This window comes from Typopeltis vanoorti, chromosome 1 (genome assembly GCF_054136105.1).
Source record: "Typopeltis vanoorti isolate ZY-2024b chromosome 1, IOZ_Tvanoo_1.0, whole genome shotgun sequence".
NCBI classification, from domain to species: domain Eukaryota; kingdom Metazoa; phylum Arthropoda; class Arachnida; order Uropygi; family Thelyphonidae; genus Typopeltis; species Typopeltis vanoorti.
Genome location: NC_143549.1, coordinates 75,791,311 through 75,815,630, shown reverse-complemented (window position 1 = coordinate 75,815,630; position 24,320 = coordinate 75,791,311). Strand labels below are relative to the sequence as shown.

Below are 24,320 nucleotides of genomic sequence, written 5' to 3'. Positions count from 1 at the left end.
TTTTTTTTTTACTTCATTATCAGTTGCATGTAAATCTACAACAAAATACTGTCAGATAATCAAAACCAGATAAAAAGAAAAGATAATAAATATCTATTATTATTTTTAATAATTAAGTAACAAAATAATATTTGCTTCAGTTTGCCTTGGTTTTATGCAGTGCAGTATCAAGGCAACTATCTGAAAATTGTATTATTATTATTATTATTATTATTATTATTATTCAGGCCTCCAAGGAGTCAAAAGACTCATCGAGGAGGTCCTTCCTAAGAAACACAAAGTCTATCAAGACTCATCGAGGGAGGTCCCTCCTAGGAAACACAAAGTCTATCATATCACTCCTTAAACTCATTGACCGTTCTCACTCTTCCCACTCTATCAGGCAATGCATTCCATGGTTCAACCACATTCCATGCAAAGAAACCACTCCTCACCCTCTTGCTTACTTTCAGGAATGGCCCCTTGTCATCACTCCTTCCCGCTGTTCAACCAAGTGAAAGAACTCCCCAGTGTCAACCCTGTAACCACCTCTCAACAGTTTAAAAGTCTCAATCATATCACCTCTCCTTCTTCTATCCACCAAACTCTGCGGTCCACATTCCCTCAGCCGATCCTCATAACAAACATTGTGCAGTCCTGAAACTGTCTTTGTTATCAGCCTTTGTACCCTATTCCACTGTTAATTTATCCGCTACAAATCCTGGTGACCAAATCTGAGAACAATAGTCTAGGTGCGGTCCGATCAGGGTCTTATACAATGGAATGATAACTCTTTTATCTCTGCAGGTTAGCGTCCTTCTCATTATTGCAGCAATCCTCTGTGTTACCTTCACCACCTTTGCAATATGTCCATTGAATTTCAGGTTTCTATCAATCATCAACCCCAGATCTCTAGTCTCCCCTACTTCCTCCAGTATATCTCCTCCAATAGAGTGTGTCCCAAAAACATCAATGTGTCCCAAACCTCAAGACCTTACATTTTGCTGCATTAAACAGATGCCTCCATTCATTTGCCCATCTGTCTAGCTTATTAAAATCCTCTTGCATGACTACCACATCTACACTATTACTAATAACCCTTCCCAGCTTCACATCTTCCACAAACAACTGAATATCCCCTGCAATCCAGTGACAACGTCATTGATATAAAGGTTAAACAATATAGGTCCCAGTACTGAGCCCTGTGGGACCCCACTTGTAACCCTCTGCCTCCTTGAAACTGCCCCACCATACACAACTCTCTAATACCTATCGGACAGCCAGATCGTAAGTAAGTATTATCATAAATCTCTTAGTCACTTTCAGAAATGTTTAAATTTCAAAGGCAAACTGTTTTACTACTTGGCTATAAAAAAGTAATGTATTTATTACATATTCTTTCAATGATATTGTTACATTTTTTATAACTATAGTGTTCTTCCATCTTCTCTGTAATTTCAGAATGTTAAAACACAACATAGTAAAATCATTGTAGCATCAGTATTATTTTCAGGTCTGCCTGACTAGAGTCACAGAACACATTGAAAGACACTAATATTCCTATATTTAAACTATAGAATGATTTGTGTAGAAAATTGTATTCATTGTTAATAGAAACATCAGGGCTGGCTGGAGGATTTCAGGAAACAGTTATTAGTGGTGTCCCAAACTATTTGCAAAAAAGAATTTTTTTATCAAAAAATCATATAGTTTTATTAAACATAATTTACAAACATTAAATACATATAGTTATATACTGAAATATTTCTCATATCAATACATCTATGAAAAATCAAAAATTCTATTATCAAATTTTCTTAGAAATTTGAAAGTGCGGGGCCCATATGAGCTATAAAAACCAACGTCTGAGCCGGCCGGCACTGAGAAACATAACAATAATTAGCATTCAAATAACTGATAACATTATTGTTTCCAATTGGCTGTGTTGTTCTAGGAGATGATCTATTATCCATTAACCAATTTCAATCTAATACTGGCAATTCCTGTTCATTTTGCAGTTCACTATTTCTCTTATAGTTCTATGCAATTGCAGAAATTATCATTAGCTACACTAATAATTGTTTGCTTTCCTAAAACTATAACCTTTAGTCTCATTCAATTTATTGCTAACACTGGGCACTACTCCTGCATCATAATACTGAGGTTATGTTTCCTCTTTCCGTATTCATAATTTTTACGAACAGAATTTATTCTTGAATATTTTGACGAGACTAAAGGGGTGCTTAAGAGTCAGAGTTGTATAACTAAGAGGAGATCTCCACATAGCCTTTAAAGGAATGTGAAGAACCAACCAGAACTTCTGACCTAATGTCCAATCCTCACTTTCTCATGTTGCACCTTGTTAAGTATCTACCTGGATATTGAACAAACAAAGATTGGGTTGGTAATTGCAATTTAGCTGACCAAATTGTATTCTTATTGACTTGAACCATAATGTAAAATGAAGGTACAACATGACAGAATTTCATGCCAGCTGGGGCGTTTCCCAGTTAAACAAAGCCCCTGTTGTTTTCACCAGGGAACCAGAGTGAAAAGCAAAAAGTCAGATACTGGAACAAATCCTGAAACACATCCCAACTCAACATCACCAGTGTTTAAGATTGGTACTATCAACATAAGAAGCCTGAATGGCAAAGAAATGGAACTAGCAGAAGAATTGAATAAGTATCAGATTGACATAATAGAGATGACCGAAACAAAAAAGACAAAAACTGGTGAGATCTTTCTAAGCAATAAATACAAAATGTTAGATTAAGGCAATAACAATCAGGGAAATGAAGGAGTAGCTATAGTATTCAACACTAAATACGAGGCAAATCTTGAATGGCAGGCAATATCAAGTAGAGTGATGTTGAAATATATCAGAATGGGGAACTGACAATGAGACTTATTTGTGCTTATGGTCCCACAGAAGGTTCTACTAAGGTAGAAGTGGAGGAATTTTTTTAGGCTTTAGAGAAAGCAACTGACAGAATGAAAAAAGAAAAAGTTGGTCCTTGTTGGGGATCTAAATGGCAGAGTAGGAAATGATTGTCAGACAGAAATATTTTGGGAAAATATGGAGAAAAGAGCAAAGCTAATAATAATGGCAAATACCTGTTGGATTTCTGCTCAGGACATAGACTGATTAGTACTAACACAATGTTCCAACATAAAAATGTGCATAACACATGGAGAGAAGAGGCAAGGAATAAGGAAAGTCTCATTGACTATGTTATTGTTGATAATGATGTTTTCTCACTATGCAAGACACTATAGTGAACAGAGGATTTGAAAATAAATATGAGGAAGGTGGCAAAATATTCTGAAGGCTGTTTTGAAAAAGCTTAGAAATGAAGGAAAAGTGCTCTAAAAGGAATTAGAGATGATATGAAAACTGGAGGAAAAAGATATCCTTGATGTATGGAGCAATTACTTCGAAAAATTGCTAAATGAAACAAACAGTGACAGTACGTACAGTGGTAAAAAACACTCAACAAGCATGCAATCAGGAATACATATCCATTCTTGAAGTCAAAAAAAGGCAGTGGGAGGCTGATGTTTGATCAGAAATCCTCAAGTATGGAGGTATAAAAGTCTTGCAGTGGACTTTTATACTGGACAGAGGGACAAATTCCAGATGACTGAAGTAGAGCCCTCGTAGTACCATCTGCAAAAAGGGAAATAAAATTGAATGTGAGAATTACAAAGGTATTTCCCTACTGAGTTGGAAGTTTATTTTGCACTCGGTTAGACTATAATAAATTTAGTTTAATCCTTTATCCAAGTGTAAGCAAACAAAATTTGTGCCTGAAAATATCTTCAGGACTGAAGGTAAGGTGGTATTATAGTCTAACCAAGTGCAAAATAAACTTCCAACATCTTTCTCTTAATCCAGAATAATTTAATAATAAGGATGGTTAACTCGTATAGGTAAATATGACCTCTCCATTGCTTCTGGCTTAGTATCACCACTCTGGGTCTGCCTCCCACTGACAAGACCTCAATAAAGGTCAAAACCGGTCTGGGTAGTGGCACTTTCCTTAATGCATAGCAGTATACATGTCCGCAAGGAGATGTGCTTTGCATTATGGGAGATGCTGAGACAAGGAGTGATGAGAACTTGATCCACCTTTGCTACGAGTTGCTAAGGGATGTACCACCTTACCTCAGTCCTGAATATATTTTCAGGCACAAATTTTATTTGCTTACACTTGGATAAAGGATTAAACTAAATTTATTATTCCATACTGAGTGTTAATGGTAAGATTATGCAAGTATACTTGAGAAATGGTTGAGAAGGACTGTGGAAGGGAAGCTTGGTGAAGAACAAGCTGGATTCATGCCAAATACAGGGTGTCAGTATCAGATTGTTACTTTACAACAAATAGTTGAGAAATCATGGGAATATAACAAAGATCTGTAGTTAAGTTTTGTGGATCTGCATAAGGTGTATGACAAAGTGCCAAGAGAAAAGATATTCAAAACACTACAGTTATATGGTGTCAAATGGAGCATTATATCAACCAATACTTAGTCTTTATTTGAGTTGCAAGTCAGCGGTTAGAATTAAAGGAAGTACAGGAAGATGGTTTGATATTAAATCTGATATTTCATCCTACTACTAAAATCTAACACTAGATTTTAATATTAGGTTTTAATAGTAGAGGGATGGGGAGTGTTTGAGGTTTTGAAGTGCAAGAGGAGAGCGTGTTTCAAATACTAAGTAACTTGGATGTCAATAAAGCAATGGGACTGTCTGGGATTTCAGCATGAAAGCACATTACTAAGACAGTACTCATATAAGGTTGTTTTCTCATAAGCATGGAAACTTTTGAAATTTGGCTGAATGATATCATCTAGTTAAGTAAAAAGTGCTATCATCCCAAAAGTAATGTCGTTTTTTATACTATACTTGTTCAAACATGTCTCAGCTTGTCTAAACATGAATTTTTAAAGCTTTATAAGTATCGCCAAGCTGAGGCGGCCTCATTGTAAGGAATTCCATGATGCAAGAACATCATACATAAGCTATTGTTTAAATATGTCTTTATTACTATGGAGGTCACTGAAGAGCACATTTGGCACATCATGCTTTATGAGTTCAAAAAAAAAAAAAAAAAAAGGCAACAATGCTGCTAACACTGTAAAAAATGTTCAAGAAGTGTATGAAGATAATGTTTTGAATGTGAGAAAGTATCAGCAATGGTTCCAAAATTTTAGATAATGGGACTTTAGCTTAAAGACTCCCCTTAGTCTGGGCACCCTGTCTCTCTCGATAATGATATGCTGGAAGCCACTATTGCAAGAAATGCCAATGTAACTGTTGAAGATTTAGCAAAAGATCTTAATTCATCGTCATTGACCATCCATCGCTATTTGTAAGAACTTGGAATAGTGTCTAAGCTCAGCAAGTGGTTTCCTCACAAACTGACAAACAACAATCAAAGAGAGCACATCAACATCTGCACTGCTCTCTTCATTATCAAGAGGTTCAATCTCCATTTTTGAGTGGTGTAGTCACTGGTGATGAAAAGTGGATACTGTTGTGTCGGAAAAAGTGCTGATTCACCTTTGATGAGTCATCCTTTTTCCGACCCAACATAAGGTAACCTCAGAAGGGATGGATAAGGACATACTTATGCCTCCAGATAGAAAATGTGCCTATTAATGACGTAGGAAATGTATATATTCAGTTTGTAAATTTTAAGAAATGTTAAAGAAGCCCATAAACGGAACAGAGAGTGTTTGTGAATTTAATTGAGATAGAAAATCATGTAAAATTGCTAAAAAGATGTGTATAAGTTAATATAAGTTTTAGGCCATGTCAAAGACAGTTCGGAGCCACAGTAACCAATCGGCTGCCACCGTACGCATGACGACAACACCGAGTGAGGGCGTGGTTTTGTGGTATATAAGTTTCAGTAGGGATTTGAATCACTCTCTTCTCCTCTTTTTTCGTCGGTCCCTGGTTTCCTGAGCAGAGAGCTGAGTAGCTGTGAAAACTTGCCGCCATGCATAGCAAGAATTTCCCCTTGCTATACGTGCCAAGTGGTTCAAAGCTGCAGCTATAATGCAACCAGAGTTCTAGAAGAAAGGGCCGCTGGTGAATTAACACCAGTGTACAAGTCAGTGAAAGAGTGTTCCTTTTCGAGTGGAATAAAAGAATAGTGAAGACGCCATTGAAAGAAAGCACGGTGAGGAGATCCGAGAATCTAGATAAGAAGGTCCTAAATCTACCAGATAAAGCAAGAATGGTAAGCCGAAACCTTTTTGTATTAAGTTAGAGTAACCAGAGAGGAAAGAGAAACTGAGCGTTGAGAAAACAGCCAATTTCTGTGTTGTGTTTAAGGAACTGTCTGCATTTGGACATTTTGTCTACACCTAAGGAATAAGAGGCATCTTAGGCTTGAGCCTAATAGGAAACTGAGGCTTCGGGCTGTTTGTGTCGAGAGAAGGAAATTTAATGTCATCATGTTAAAATTTAAATTGAATGCTAGCTAAAATTCTTGGGGGGGGGGGGGGGGAGAGAAAGTTTGAATATAAGAAAGAATGTTATCTCATGAAATCTATGCCAGAAATGTAGAATAAGCCTGTATATATATGTATTTTATATGTGTGATAGTAATGGGTAATTTAGTATAAATTAACAGAGTCTAAGAATAGATATATAAGGAAGTGTAAGATTTTGTCAGTATAAGAAATTATAGTGTGGAACCCTTTTTGGATGTGTTAATTTAAGAAAAGGGAGGGAACTCAGACTCTTTTAGAATTGAAAGTTTTAACTAAAATGTATCTATATGTTTGTGTCAAAATAAATGTATTTCTTATATGTAAACCAAATGAGTTTGTCATGTTTCTGTGGATTGAATTACCGCTTGAAAAACCACGAACCGTGTATCAGAGGGAAATCCATTAGTTACTAAAGAAACGGGACCACGACTGCAAACTTCTTGATCCCTGCATTCTAGGATAGTATATCAGAATTCTGTTGCCGGCTGGCACAGTCATAAAATAATATAAATTTGTCTGCAAACGAAATAACTGATAATAACATAAAACAAAAGATAGAATTAAAAGATAAAGGATAAAAGGATAAAACAAAACTTAAAAACAAAAACACAAAAACTGAGAGAAATCAGAGCTATAACAATACTTTACAAGAATGTTAATTGCACATCAACATCTGCACTGCTTACATTATTGAGGGGTTCAATCTCTGTTTTGAGTCATGTAGTCACCGGTGATGGAAAGTGGATACTTTACAAGAATGTTAATTGCTGAAGGCAGTGGATTCATTCAGGGGAACAGGCTAAAGCTGAACCAAAACAAGACCTTCACCCTCAGAAGGCTTCCTTAAGCATTTGGTGGGATATGACTGGTATTATATGCTTTGAACTCGTGCCGCAAAACCAAACAATCATAGCTGAAGCACACTGTGAACAACTCGATCGATTGAATGAAAAACTGAAAGAAAAGAGGTGTTCTCTGGTCAATCTAATGAGCATTATTTTTCACCATGATAACACATGCCTTCATAGTACAAGAATCGCCTGTACCAAGATTGAGGAACTTGGCTGGGAAAAACTTCCACATCCTCCATATTCTCCTGATCTTGCACCACTTATTTCAATGTTTGCAACATTTCGTTAATGAAAAACAATATGATACAACATGAGGCACTGAAATCAAGCCTATACAACTTGTTTGCCTCCAAACCTCTTGAATTCTATAGAAATTACATTATCTTTGGGATGACGTGATACTAGAAAACTAAGTTATATTAAATTATATGGCTCTGTCATATTATACTGTATTCCTACAGGAAACATATAAGGAAATGATGATAAGTATTGAGGAATTATTGCTCAGATGTTTGACTAAACTATAATCAATGGAAAATCCATGATTCGTTCACAACTGTGAAAAATTAGTTGGGTTTACCATTCTTTTTTGTGACAAAAGTAATTTGTTCGAAGACAGCATTATTCTTAAGTAGTTTCACCAGAAACTAATATATAAATTTGGTTCTTTTTTTTTAGGGTACATTGTGGAGAACGGAGTCACTCGACTACCTTATGGAGGTCAAAGGATAGTCCATCATCTTAAACATGCTTTAGCTCAAAAACATATCAGGTATGTTGATTTCAGTGTATTCAGATATATATATATATATGTGTGTGTGTGTGTGTGTGTGTGTGTGTGTGTGTGTGTGTGTGTGTGTGTGTGTGTTAAAGATACCAAGCTATTTTAAACCCTGGTTTTACTCCATAACTTGCTAAAATAGCTTGGTATCTTTAACATTTATTATACCCAAGGTATCTCCTCCAGGAGATGGGCTTTGCATTAAGGGTAAATATTAAGATTAGTGATCAGAGCTTATTCTACTTTTACTATGAGTTGCCTTGGTCTTGCACTTCGTGCGGGGGTCAGTTAGACTTGCAAACTTGACTTGTTTGTCTGTTTGCTTACTTGGGAAATGGAGTAAAACCAGGTTTAAAATAGCTTGGTATCTTTAACATTTATTATACCCAAGGTAAAATACTTTCTACATATATATATATATATATATATATATATATATATTATTGTTCATCTTTACTTGGTAGAAAATATTATAAAAAATTAGTTTCAATGAAAAAACAACAAGGTTTAATATTAAGATACAACTAGTAGTTTCATTGAATGATTCAACTTCTTCAGGTATCACAGGCAAAGAATTATATAAAAAATGACAGAGACATGATAAAATTACATCAACAGATCTAGTATAAAAGACAATAGTACATTTTAAAAACAGGAATGCGAGCTTGAGTTCTAAATTAAAGTTGACTACGTGCATGAGCTGCCATGAGTGCGCCAATACTGAACAGAGGCAATGTGTGCATCAGAGAGATTGAAACTAAGGCTGTTGTTAATATGGGATGAATCTAGTGAAATTTCTCTAGATGCGATGATCTTTCTTTCGAGTTCATCATAACACACATGGATATTAGAAGTTTTTGGCCAGTCTACGAGGTGTGGCAACCTTCATCCGAGTTAATAGAAAAGAGAACGTGGCTAGAGAGAGAGAGAGAGAGAGAGAGAGCACTGACTGGTCCTATCGTAGGAAATGTCTCTCTGGTGTTCTTCCATATGCAAAAGGATGGATTTAGCTGTCTGGCCATAATATGGTTTTTCACATTCACACAAAATCTTGTAGACTCCTGGATACTGAGTAGGGAGATGTTTCACTTTAGGTTTACTTAGTATGGAGCGAAGTTTTGGAAACGTAGTGAAGCAAGTTCTAATTTTGCATCACAGGCGCAAGTTCTAATACGTGGTTTGCATCACAGGCGGCAACCTTCTATGATGAAGGTATACAACTCTTGGTACCCCATTATGATAAGTGCCAGAACGATGGCAGAAATTATGTAGAAAAGTAGTGAAAGATGTCTACTTTAATTTCCAATAAATATTTTTTTTGTAAGTATATTTTTGTTTCTCTGACAGCCCATCGGAACTTGCTTTCTGGACATCCCTTGTATATATATATATGTATATATATATATATATATATATATATATATATATAAATGATAACACTTCCATAATTAGAATGATATATTTTGGTTGGAAAAGCCTTTTTAATCCCATTTAAGATGCAAAGAATATCCATAAGTTTTTCAACTGAAAGCAAGTTATGGAGGTGGTGAGTGTTTTCCTCCTGCAAAACAGAGAAACCAGCCAGGGAACATAATGAAGGGCTTAGGTGTTGGTGATTGTTCATAGCAATGCTACATGCTATAAGTAATTTATTGAGACTCAGATATTTTGTTGGATTTCTCACCAGCATCCTGAGGGCAAACATTCAACCAGATTATAGCAAAAACAATTCAGATTGCAACTGAAAATGAACTAATGTTCTATCAAGTTCTGGATACTGTACCAGATCCAATCAAATGCTCTAGAAATATCAACAGTGCCGTGGCTTTGGATTGATTAAAATCTGCATTGCTGGCTACTAATTAGCTGATAGGTCTCCAGTTGGTGAAGAAGTTGGCAGTTGATCTCAATGAGAGAACTAAAGTAAGAAGAAGAAATGGGCTAAACTAAAGTTTAGCCCATTTCACACACACACAAACCTAAGTATCAACTTGGGTTTGTGTGTGTGTGTGTGTGTGTGTGAAATGGGCTAAACCTATGCTTGTTTCAGTAAAGACTGAAAAGGCAGTATAAAACTGGTGTTAATTATTTAGCCTAAGTTTTTAGTGATAGGAGGGATGTCATCAGGACTAGATGACTTTTTTTTTTTTTTTTTTGTATTTAAGCTGTTCAGGATTTTTATGAATCTAATTTCTTGGTAAAATGTGTGTGTGAGAGATACTAGCCTTAATTATCCATGCAGAAGTTGGAGGAGAAAATGATGCCAGTAGGTCAGCCCTTTCTTTTGGTGACATTACAATAGCATCATCTGGATGGGAAAGAGGGTATAAACATAGATGGGGAAAAGTTCCATGAAAGTGGCCTTCATGAAAGATCTGAAATCTTGAATATTATTTAAACAAGAGGTGTATTTTCTGCAATTGGTCCTTTCAAAATCAGATTTGGATTTGTCAATTGTTTTTTTACAGTTGTTGCAAGTTGCAGTATAGGTTGAGTGCAAAGTTGGAGTTTTGGTCTCAAACCACATGACATGCTGACTTTTTTCTTGGACTGCTTGTCACACTTGTTGGAGGACTAATGCTTGGATAATGGTTTGGAAGTTTGGGTGGAAATGAAGGCCTTTACTCCAACGAGAATAATTAATTGGTCTGAGTAGATGGAGATAGAAGCCATATCAATATTGACTTAAAGGTTGACTAAAAATGTATAATAGACACATATTAGAGATATATAAAATAAGAGATCTAATGTGGGTAGACACACACTGAAAAATTTTTTTAAAAGATATTGGAATGACAGTGTCTTCAGCAATAACATTTTTTCAAATTAATAATATTAAATTTCATTTTTTTTCCAGCTTGTTAAGTGATGTGGAATCATATTTGGTGAGGTACATCCTTGAACATCTGTGTTATATTGCAGAAGATTACAAGGATGAACTTTCCAGATTTAGACAAGATCCTGATAGTCTGGAAGCTTCTCTTTCCATTCAGCAGTTTTTCCAAGAAGACTGCCCATGGGAGTAAGTTTTATATTTCTCATAAGAAAAAAATGAGCTTATTAATTTTGTACATATTTAATTTTAAAATATATTGTTGCTTAAAACTTAATGTTTTGTTGATTACACATTAGGAACAACTTATGCATTACTTTCTCTACACTGCAGAGAAGATATCATTCATTCACATGTAGAGGAGATAATTCATTTACAATGCAACTTTTTGAATGAACAGATCATCTATAGCCCTAATTTTTAGTATCTGAAACCTAATCGAAAAATGTTATGAATATAAGTTCACTGTATTGTTCTCTGAAAAGTCATTTCACAATATCCACAAGGATAAACTGTACAGTTGTGCGAGAGAGTTTGACATTCTGGCAAAATCCTGAGGTAAAAATCTAAGGAATGTTTACCTCAGTAATTTACAGTTGAAGCTTCTGGCAAAGAAATATTTTATCTACATTACTATTCAATGTTAGTCTAAAAATTCACTTGCCAAATTGCACTAAACAGAAGAGATGCAATTCTGAATATGACTATACATTGTATTTAGCTTATGCCAATCTCATGGTCAAATAGGACAGCAGCTATGTTAGAAAGAAGATTTAGACAATTGGAAGTAGATGAAACACTATAAATATATGATTATCACTAGCAATGAGCAAAATACTAATAAATACTAAAGGTAATACATAGATACTAAATAATAATTTTTTACCTACTTAGTTTCTCAGAACACTGAAACACCAAATAATTATCAATCCTATACTAATTCATGAGCAGAAACATATTTCACGAAAGAGAGAGATGATGGAGTACTTAATGTCTGAAAAAAGTTGATAAAAATAAATAAATAAATAAATAAATAAATATGAGATCTAAAGAATAAATATCTGCTGACTCTTGATTTTTCAAGCATTAGCAGATCTTAACCAATTTGGTTACAGATGTCAAGAGATAAGAATTAGGTGGCTTCACCAGAAAGATGGAAAATGCTTAATAAATAACCAAAATAAAAAAATAAAGACTTATTTATAAACTGACTATAGATATTTAATTCGTACGAATTAAATATCTATGGTCAGTTTATAAATAAGTCTTTATTTTTTAACATTTTACAACCAAAAATATGTATAAGATAAAACAACCAGAATGGTGAATGCGAGAAAGATCTGAAAAAATAGTAGTAGTATTGTGAAGAGAAGGATCTCAGAAGCAGAAAATTAGATTGAACAAGGCTTTAAGCCACTAAGTAGTAAGTAAAGATATCAGTATTTTTTACAAACAATTATTTTAATACACCAGTTTTATTGTATATGCATTGTTAAAAACCAATTCATCCTCCCCATTCATCTCAGTAACAGCAACATTTTACTATGCCAATATCCATAAGTAGAGATATTATTCATAAATGAAACTGGTAATAATTTATTGCACAATTACCATGAATTTAATAGTATTTTAAAAATTAATTGAAAACAAACTTGAAAAAAAAAATCAATAGCATGAATGTGATAAGGCCACAGGGATAGTCAGGCTATATATTATTTGCTTGTTAATGCTAATTAATGTAATTAATTAATTAGTTAATTAATGTAATTCCACTTTTTATATGGAAGATTTTGAAAAAAGAGCCTTCTACCTGGCTAAGATATGTAGATGATGTGTTCTCTGTTTGGCCTCATGGCCCAGACACATTAGACTTCCTCAGTCACCTCAACAGCCTACATCCAAGAATCCAGTTTATGATGGAAAAGGAAAAGAACAATTGTTTACCCTTCCTAGACACCTTAGTTACATGCCTTCCCAACGGTACATTTCCTTCACTGTACATAGAAAACCCATGCACACAGGCAGATACATTCACAAACTCTCCCACCACCACCCCGCTCAACAATATGGCATTATTAAAACTCTTACCAAGAGAGCCCACAATCTTTGTTCCAGTGGAACCGCCCTTACAACTGAGTTTGACCACATACACAACACTTTCCTCTCCAATGGCAACAACGATCACAGTATTAAAAAAATAATCAGGTCCTCCCCCATTCCCCGATCTTCTCTTTAGAAAGAGTTTAGAAATGCCATCCCCATACCCTACATCCGAAAAAATAGCCAAGAATTTAAAAAAGTACAATTTACACACAGCATTTAAGCACACCGCAAGCTTGCTACCCTTATCCGCTCTACAAAAGATCAGCACCCTCTTCTCTCAGTGCCTGGAGTCTATAAAGTACCCTGTTCCTGTAAACTGGCGTTCTTTGGGCAGATCAGCAACCATCCATCTGGAGGAACACAAGTCATGCATCTGCGACCACGACTATGGTCAGTCAGGCCTGACCATAGTCATGCTATGGTCAGGCCTGATACAACCCACAGGATCTCATGGAAAAAAACCACCATGCTCCACCACAGCAAATTCAAAAAAAGAGAGACTATTCTTAGAATCAGCAGCAGCTCTCAGGAATCAACGAAATCTTAACAAATATGATTGCATTAAGCTTCCTAAGATTTGGGAAACTGTTATCACCAGAGGTCCCCCTTTATATTCCAGGCCACCTACAAACACCCTTAGAGGGCTCTCCCCCCCTAGATAGGACTTTAGTGTCACCCACGTGGTTGGGCTTAGTATTGTGTATTATTTGTATATATGTTACATTGGTTTTTTTGTAATCCCTGAAGATGTCTCAGTGACTGAGACGAAATATAGGAAGTATTACATTCTGTTTTAATCCGTTCTGAGTGCTGTATACAATCCATTAAGCCTCCAACATGAAATTAATGTAATTAAAAACAATGAATAGTAGACATGGGCAATTATGTAATGGAAAATAAAGTATTTAATATGAAAATAGTCCATGCAGTTAGCCGAGTGGCTATGCGCTTTGCAACCATATGCCTGGGAAAGGAGTGTCCTGGATTCGATTCCCGTCGCCAATGTGAGGAGCTTAAGGATCTTTCTCAGACAACCAAGTTAACTGGTCTTGGGGGTGGATAGCAGGATTTTTCTCCTCAGTTTATCTGGGGGTTTTTCCTCCCGCAAGCAGGCAAACCAGCCCCATGAACACACGCCTCTACAGACATAGGACATACCAGGAGGCATAGGGCTAGCCACCTTATCCTCGAGACGGGAACGGATATGGCTTAGAAGATCTAAGGATAGCTCTGTAACAGGCCACTAGGCCTAATACTTGAAGTGAAGAAGAAGAAGAAATATGAAAATAGTTATGTTTTGGGATGAGTATCTTCAGCCTGAACATACAACAATTGGACTGTTACATGATGAGAGAGAGAGAGAGAGAACGGAACTGAAAACAAAAACAAAAAAAAATTATAAATGCATCCTTTTTACCACTGTGAGGCCAGCAGTATAATAATAATTATTATTATATTATATATTTTATTATTAGTAGTATAATAATAATAATAATAATACTTATTATTATTATTATTCCTTCCACGAAGTCAGCAAACTTATCATAGGAGGTTCATTGAACTGACAACATATTTATCATACTGAATCTTAAAATCTTTAACACTCCATGCAGTAACAACATATTCTGGTAATGCATTCCATTCATCCACAATTTTCCATGTAAAAAATCTACTCTCCACACCCCTCTACATCACATTCATTCTTGCATAACTTCCAGAGATGATTTCTGGTTCCTCCCCTGTTGCTTTCTACTCTTTTTATAATTCCCTCTGGATTAATCAGATAAAATCTCCTCACTAAACTTAAAAATCTGTATCGCATCACCTCTTTTTTTCTCCTATCCATCAAACTCTGCAATCCACATTTCTTTAACCTCTCTCTCTTCATAGCCAACATTTCAGATCCCCAAAGTTTTAGTCACTTGTCTTTGGACCCTCACCAGTGTTTCTGCATCAATGAAAACCAGGTGACCAAATCTGAGCATATTAGTCCAACTGTGGTCTGACCATGCTTTATACAGCCACCTCCTTATCCCTACATGTTAGTGTACTTATCATAGAAGCGCTATGATGTGCAGTCTTTGCAACCCTTGCAATATTCCCTCTAAACCTCAGTTCTGTTATTAAAGAACACGTAGGTCCACAGTAATAACTTTTAATTAATAAATAAGGTACAGATATTTCATACTAAAACTAATAGCACATCTTCAGTGTTACAAACAGATAGGAATGGAAAAGTAACGAACATTTGGTGGATCACCTATTAAAATACATTGTTGTCGCTAGCTAGGAAATGAAAGAAATTAATAAATAATTAATATTTAAGATAATTGTTTTTTTTAATGATTACATAAAATAAAAGTCTCCCAGATCTTTTTATTAATAAAAAGTTATTACTGTGGACCTACGTGTTCTTTAATAATTATACTATGCCACAGGTACCTCGAAAAATAAGAATCATCGTCTCAGTTCTGCTGTCGACCATCATTCCCAGATCTTGAATCTCATCCACTTCCTGCAGTACAGCACCATCAGTATAGTACACAGGTTTATATTTCTGCACTCCAAAATGCACAACACCTTGCACTTATTAATATTAACAGTACAACCACACTCTTTTGTCCGAAAGAAAAAAAAGTCTATTCAAATCTCCCTGAAAGGAATTAACATCAGCAGTGCTACCCAACTTTATATCATTCACAAATAACTGAAGATGCCCAGTCAGTCTGCACGATATATCATTTACAAACAAGTTACAGCAGATAGCAAAAAAGGTTGTAATCCTTATGTTCAGATCATTGGATGTCTGTAAAGCACAGACACTGGTCTGGCTAAAATAATAAAGAATGCAGAAACAAGGAATCTGATGTACTCTGGGATAATTTAAGAGGAATTTATCTTTAATGAAAGGAAGAATAAAAGAGGTCTTGATCACTGGCTTGTAGGGTAATCTGGAAATCAATTATTTTTAGAACCCTAGAGAGATATTCTAAGATGCCTTTGATATAAGGCATCAAAGTGGGTATTCTCTTGATCTCTGAAGTGCTGTTAGCAGAAGATTTATTGTCCAAGATCTGTTGTATTTTGGAAGGATAAACAATCATTAAGTACAGTGTTATCTTTAATCCACTAATACACTGTAATTCTTATCCTAGAGAATCTTCACATCACATGTGCTCTCTGGACAAGAATCTTCACCTTCACCTCTCCTTTGCCATAGTCTCACTCTCCATTGTTCATTCAGGCAAATATTCTATCTCCTCACTGCAGATTGACTATCCATATATCACACTCCTTATGGTTCTGTTTTTTTCTGGCATTCCTCCCTCTCCCTCTCTTCTGAAACATTTTTTGCTTTGTTCTTGTTATCCTGCATTTCTCTTAGCTTCCTCTCTTCTTGTTTTCCCATTCTTTTGTCTTCTTCTCTTAGTTTTATAACTTTCTTTCCCTTCTATTCTTGTTTGCCTCACACCACTTAACCTCATGAATCTCCTGCTCTCTTTTTTTAACCCTTCTTAAATCAATCTTCACTGCTCACACCTTCTCTCCAAACATTCTGCCTTCATTCAGTATTCACCAGTGTCATTCATCGAAACTGTTACATCTCTAGTCACACTATCTTAAATTAAATTCATCAACTTACCTCCCTCACTAGTTATGCCACTGTTATCTCTCTCTCTCTCTCTCTCTGCTGTTACTAAAACTTAAGATACATTGAAATCAACCAGTGCTCATATTATACAAATCAACAAAGCATAAAAGGGAGCATGATATAGGTACTTTATATCATGATTGAATTGTGCATTCTATCTTAGCTAACTGTGCTAAACCTTAGAAGTCTAAAATGCTGATAAAATCAATGTGAGCATACCAAAATCATGGCATATGTTAACTTCAATGAAGTCTGGTGAGCCTGCAGTAAACAAATCTTCTGCATGTACCTTCATGTTGATAGGGGTAATAGGACCATTCCCCCCCCCACACACACACACCCAATTGGCATTAAGCCATCAGTCTGGAGGAAGCTATCTAGAAGTGAATCAATACAGGTAGTGGGCAAGATGCAGCATCCATACCCTCCAGGCTTTTATAGCACTGGCCACTAATGGATAGTAGATGAGTTTTATTATTTAGTGTAATAAAAAAATGTTGTTTGAAGTGGCCAGAAGTCATGTTTAAATTCCAGAGGAAAATCCTTGTTTACCTTTCTTCCATTTCCTCAGTATGAGTCATGTTTACCTCAAGCATACAGCTTTAAATTCTGCTAGGTGTGCCAAAGGAGTCCAAGCAGTGGCATATTTTTGTTTTATTTTTATGAGTATCCGACAAAAGGTTTTTAACCTATAATACAGTGAGAAGGCTAAAGATTTTTTTTCTGTATTTTTTAAAATTAATTTTTCTTTTTATTTTGTATTTTTTATTATTTTTTACCTGATCTAGAAACCCTGCTTTAGAGACCAAACATACAACTTTTCCAAGACACTTTGGGCTTCCAATAAGTGGGGTGGTGGTGGTCTTACATAGAGTGATGAAATTCATCTCCCACCTAAAGGCAATTGATATGGGGGAAGACACTGCTGAATCCACAGTTTGTAAAGGAATTGGGTGATATTCTTCAAGTATATAACTTAGTAAAGAAATCATTACTACATATATATTTCATGTTCCTCCCAATCTTAACTTACTTTAAAAAGCAACCATGAAAGACAAGTAAACAGATTACATGTAGAAAAGGCAAATCTCCCAAAACTTGACAGATCTGTTTCATAAATATATGTGTATTAATCACAACCTTAATGATGGCCATTTCCATCTCCCAATTTAAAGCCACACTTACTTTTTCTAATTTTAAACAGCTTTCAGCTTTTTCAATCACCACTCATTTCGCCCTTCCCAGCTGCTTGCCTGTGGATTTAAATTCTACTGCAGGGTATGATATTAATGTGCTATACATTTACATTTCAAAGGTTGTATTATTTTGTTATCTAACTGCACTGATTCAGCAAGTAGCACTAACAAGGTATTTTACTTTCTCTAACAGTCTCATGCAGTTCAACACTGCTAAATATTTTTTAGGCATTTCTTGTGCTAAGTAATTCAGATCAATGTAGAGTTGATCACATTTCTCACGGAGCAGCATTCATACAGCGACTCTCATCTTCAGATGTCTCTCAGTATAAGAATGCCAAATAGATTTATCTTTGTAATATTTCTGCATTCTTGGATGGATGATCATCAGCTTGAATATCGTTTCCAGTCTTTTGATGCAAGCATTTGTACCAAATGCATTACCATTACAGTTCTTATAGGTACAAAGAGCATTTATTGTGCTCTTTATTGAGATATTGAGATATAACAGTTTTGCAGTGGCTGCACTGTATAATTCAGAAGATCGAATTCCAGATGATTGGTGTAGAGCTTTTATAGGTACCATCTATAAAAAGGGAATAAAACTGAATGTGAAAATTACTGAGGAATTTCTCTACTAAGTGTTCAACATAAGTATGCACGCATACTTGAGAAGAAACTAAAAAAAATTGTGGAAGAGAGACATAGAAAAGAACAGGCTACTATGCCAAAGAGAAGTTATTAGGATCAGATTTTCACTTTACAATATATATAGTTGAGAAATCCTGGGAATATAACATAAGTTTTGCAGATCTGGAGAAAAAAGCATATGACAATGTACCAAGGGAATAGCTGTTCAGAAAGCTTCATTTATATGAAGTAAGTGGATCATTATATACACAGCAATACATAAGCTATATTTACATTGTAAATCAGCAGTTAGAATTGAAAGAAATATAGGAATGTGGAATGAAATGCTCATCTCTCTCTCTCTTTTAATATACATCATTAATTGGCTGATACCTATAAGGGTGCTTTGAGACACTACCACATGATTAACTTTACATTATTACTACTCTCTTGTCAATCATGGTCCTCCAAATTAGTCTTTCAGCACTCCAATATGGTCATATCTTATATTTCTGTCTTCTAGGGAATTTCTGACTATATCAGTCTGCCTAGATGTTGGTCTTCCTCTAGTCTTTTCCCTACCATCTAATCATCGGGCACCAAACACCTATTTTGCAAACTTTTCCTTTCCCAGACCATACATACCATCTTAGATTAACACTGCTCACACATTCTTGAATGCTGTGTCAAATTCCCTCCTAATACCTTCATTTTTAATATAATTCTGCCATCGAAGCCATTTGTTCATTCCACCATACTCTCATATCAGTGGTTTCTATTCTTTGATCAACAGTTTAATTTCTAACCCAACTCTCAGATCTGTAATTTAGAACTGGATTTAACATTGTCTTCTATACTGCTAGTTTAATGTTTCAGTTAATTTCTTTCTTATTCCATATAAATGTATTCGACTGTCTCCTCACCACACTGGCTCTGCTTATTCCATTGTCTATTTCCATATTTAATTTGCCATCTCCACTAAAAAATGTGCCTAAATAGCGGAAATGTATTATTTGTTCTGTGGGTTTTCCATTGAAATGCCATTGAAATTGTAACTTTTTATTGTTAATTTTCATTTCAACTTTGTTACAGCTAATATTCAGTTTAGTTGAAGAATGCTAGAGACCTGCACTGGATTTGTTTTGGAGTACAACATCATCTCATAAAGCATAGAGCTGGGTTTCATTATCTCTAATTCTGAGGTTTAATGTATTTTTTTTCATAATGTAATCCCTACTACTAGGTTCTACTAAGGTAGAAGTGGAGGAATTTTTTGATGCTTCAGAAAAAGCAACTGACAGAATGAAAAAGGAAAAGTTGGTCCTTGTTGGGGATCTAAATAGCAGAGTAGGAAATGATTGTCAGACACATAGAAAAATATTTTGGGAAAATTTGGAGAAAAGAGCAAAGCTAAATAATAATGGCAAATACCTGTTGGATTTCTACTCAGGACATGGACTGGTTATTACTAACACCATGTTCCAACATAAAAATGTGCACAAATTCACATGGAGAGAAGAGGCAAGGAATAAGAAAAGTCTCATTGACTATGTTATTGTTGATAGTGATGTTTTCTCCCTGGTGCAGGACACCAGAGTGTACAGAGGATTTGAAATTGGAAGCGATCACTATTTAGTCTTGAGCAGGATAAAATTGAATTTCATACTGAAAAGAATAACATGCAAGAAAGTTTTAAAGCGAATAAAAGTTGAGCAGTTCTCAGATGTGAACTGCACACTAAAATACACAAAGATTATGAAGAAAAAATGAAAGAGTTTGAGAACAGGAACCAAACCTTGGAGATTCATGGGCAAGCCTTGAAGAAAACCCTGATTGATTCAGCCAGAGAGACATGTGGTGAGGTTGTCTGCAAGGATAGAAAAATCAGAACTCCATGGACACAGGAAGTTAAAGAGGCAGTGAAGGAAAAGAAGAAAGCATATCAAAAGTTCCTGGCAAATAAGTCAGCTTTTGCTCTTAGAGAATACAGAGACAAATGTAAGAAAGCAAAACACTGTGTAAAACTAGCTAAACAAAAGCCATGGGAGGATTTTGGCAAGAACATAGAAAATAAATATCAAGAAGGTGGTAAGATATTCTGGTGGTTGTTGAAGAAGCTTACAAATGGACGAAAGAGTGCTGTAAAAGGAGTTAGAGATGATCAAGGTGACATGAAAACAGGAGAAAAAAGATTTCCTTGAATTATGGAGTAATTACTTCAAAAAATTGCTAAATGAAACAAGCAGTGATAGCACAGTGGTATAAAACACTCAACAGGCATACAGTCAGGAATACATATCCATACTTGAAGTAGAAAAGGCCATCAAAGGCTTGAAATGTGGAAAGGCAGCAGGACTAGATGATATTCGACCAGAAATGCTGAAGTATGGTGGTATAAAAGTCTTACAGTGGCTGCACTGCATAGTTCAGAAAGCCTGGACAGAGGGATGAATTCCCAATGATTGGAGTAGAGCTCTAATAGTGCCCATATATAAAAAGGGAAATAAAACTGAATGTGAGAATTACAGAGGTATTTCCCTACTGAGTGTTCCTGGCAAGATCTATGCAAGCATACTTGAGAAATGGTTGAGAAGAATTGTGGAAGAAAAGCTTGGTGAAGAACAAGCTGGATTCAGGCCAAATAGAGGCTGTCAGGATCAGATCTTCACTTTACGACAAATAGTTGAGAAAGCATGGGAATATAACAAAGAGATCTATTTAAGTTTTGTCGATCTGGAAAAGGCATATGATAAGGTGCCAAGAGAGAAGCTATTCAATATGCTACAGTCATATGGTGTCAATGGGGCATTATATCAAGCAATACTTAGTCTGTATTTGAGTTGTAAGTCGGCAGTTAGAATTGAAAGAAGTACAGAAAGATGGTTTAATGTTAAATCTGGTGTGAGACAAGGATGTACATTATCCCCTCTGTTATTCATTATCTATATGGATCACATTATGAAGGAAAGTGGTATTAAACATGATATTAAAATTGGAGATGTTAATGTCAGCTTTTGCTTTATGCAGACGATGTTATACTTTTAAATAAATCCGCTACAAGTTTGCACGATTCCCTGACTAAATTGAGATACATTTGAAGGTCAGCATTAAAAAGACAAAGACAATAAAAATAGGCAGAATTGTTGAAAATGTCAACTGTGTTGTGAACGGGGAACCTGTGGAACAAGTAAAACATTTCAGCTGCTTAGGTACGATTTTTACTGAAGATGGTAAATTAAATATGGAAATAGACAACAGAATCAACAAAGCTGGTATGGTGGGAAGTCAATTGAATAAATTCATATGGAATATGAGAGAAATTAGCCAGAACACTAAATTAGCTGTATACAAGATAGTGTTCAAACCAGTTTTAACTTATAGATCTGAGAGCTGGGTCAGAAATTAAACACTTGACCAAAGACTTGAGACCACAGATATGAGAGTCCTGAGAAAGATTAGTGGCGTGAACAGATGTCATATTAAATAATATCATATTAAAATATCAATATCATATTAAAAATGAGGATATTAGGAAAGAACTTGACATTGTCGGCATTCAGGAATGCGTTAGCAGAGTTAATCTCAGGTGGTATGGTCACTTAAACAGAATGGGCAAGGAAAGATTAGCAAAACAAGTGTTCTCTGCCAGGTTGGCAGGAAAACGACCCAGAGGAAGACCAAGATATAGGTGGATTGATACAGAGTCTATTCTCTTTGATACATATTTCTATCGTCTAAAGCACTTTGTACTTTAGACGATAGAAATATAAGATCTGATAATGATAATATTGGAGTCTTGACAAGTAACAGACTGATTTGGATAGGAAATTTGTAGATAGGAAGTTAGTAATGATGTAAATTTTTCATGTAGTACTATCATATCCTGTACACCCCTTGAGGGTACATGTCAGGAATTTGATGATTATGATGATGTAATCCCTATAGACTGAATAAGAGAAGATAGATTGCACTCTTGTCTTTCTCCTGATTTTACACCAGAAACACCTTCCTATATTTCTTTCAATTCTTACTGCTGATTTACAATGTAAATATAGCTTATGTATTGATGTGTATAATGATCCACTTACTTCATATAAATGAAGCTTTCTGAACAGCTATTCCCTTGGTATATTGTCCTATGCTTTTTTCTCCAGATCTACAAAACTCAAGTATGTTATATTCCCAGGATTTCTCAACTACAGGGTGTTCGGGATAAATTTGACAGTTTCGTAAGGAAAAAGAAAATCTTCTTTGTATCTATTAAATTTAATGAATTGACAAAAAAACATTACAGGCAGAGTTAATTACAATACTATCAACAAGATTTACTCAAAATAACCACCATTAGCATCGATCACAGCTTCAATTCTGCTTCGGAACCTCGAACAAGCTGATGCTACAGTCTCCCTGGGAAGGGCCGCAAAAACTGTTTTAATTTTATCCATTAACTGGGCTTTTGTATTACTGGAAGTGCGATTGGTGTCTTTTTCAACTGCGCCCCATACAAAATAATCCATGGGGTTAAGGTCTGGGGAGTTTGGAGGCCAAACATTTGGACTGGTGAAGTCGTAGAAATTTTCAGACAACCATTTTTGACTTTTCCCAGAGGTGTGGCAAGGGGTCGAATCCTGCTGCCATACATACGGCCTACCATTGGCTACCCTTGTTATCCAGGGCTTGACTACAGTTAGCAACTCCACGAACAAAGCCCGAATTCCAATGCCAGGGTTCTTCAACACCTGTTCCTACAGATTTGCGAGGAATTCTGCTGTACGAACGCAATCAGATCGTCTGCTAGGGATCTTTCTTCTTGCTACATCCTCGTAGTCACCATTGCAAGTCTCTAGTTCATGCCTGATTGTTTTTACTGTATTCAGGGAGCATTGGGCAGCAGTCGTAATATCCTTATTTTGATGGCGGGCACGAATCATCATGATACAAGTTATTCTCTTCCATGATTCAGGTGGGTTCCAGCTATCCATCCTTTCTGACATCTTCTATATGAATGAAGAAGGGTCCAAACTTTTAAATGAAGAGAAGTGTGTGTTAATACATGTAACTTACGGAAAAATATAATTAATTATAAATATGTCAAATTTATCCCGAACACCCTGTATATATATTGTAAAGTGAAAATTTGATCCTAATAACCTCTCTTTGGCATAGTAGCCTGTTCTTTTCTATGTCTCTCTTCCAGAATTTTTTTAGTTTCTTCTCAAGTATGCTTGCATACTTATGTTGAACACTTAGTAGAGAAATTCCTCAGTAATTTTCACATTCAATTTTATTCCCTTTTTATAGATGGTACCTATGAAAGCTCTACACCAATCATCTGGAATTCGATCTTCTGAATTATACAGTGCAGCTACTGCAAAACTGTTATATCTCAATATTTCTGTCAGATTTTCATCCTCGTTTAACTATGTCTCACTTATTTTAACAATTTTTGGACGAACGAACTCTATCAATGCTAGTTTCCTTCCCCTTGTTTTGAATTCTCTAGCATTTGTAAAGACACCACACTCTAGCTCATATCTGTTTCTATAACAAGTCTCACTGATCCTGCTTCTTGGATATAACTCCTTAACCCCCCCCCCCCCCCAACACACATCCATTCCTCTTTATCATCACTGATATTACATTCCTCCCCCAGACCTAAATGCCATTGCACACCTTACACTATTTTAATCCTTTGTTGCATGCTCATACATCTACTCCTGAAACCATCATATACACTTCTCACACACTGTCTCCCTGTCCACCCTGTGTTCCTTCTTTCTCA

The 24,320-nt window shown here is 35.6% G+C and overlaps 1 protein-coding gene across 2 annotated transcripts in view; it reads left to right on the top strand.

The window, feature by feature from the left end:
* Window positions 1-24,320, top strand: part of LOC150110102 (uncharacterized) — a 268,812-nt gene that overhangs the window by 231,647 nt on the left and 12,845 nt on the right. For both annotated transcript variants that reach the window (XM_090391413.1, XM_090391419.1), the window contains exons 13-14: window positions 8,022-8,115; window positions 10,982-11,146. In XM_090391413.1, the coding sequence (XP_090247539.1) occupies window positions 8,022-8,115; window positions 10,982-11,146 (259 nt within the window). The remainder of the gene's footprint in view (window positions 1-8,021; window positions 8,116-10,981; window positions 11,147-24,320) is intronic.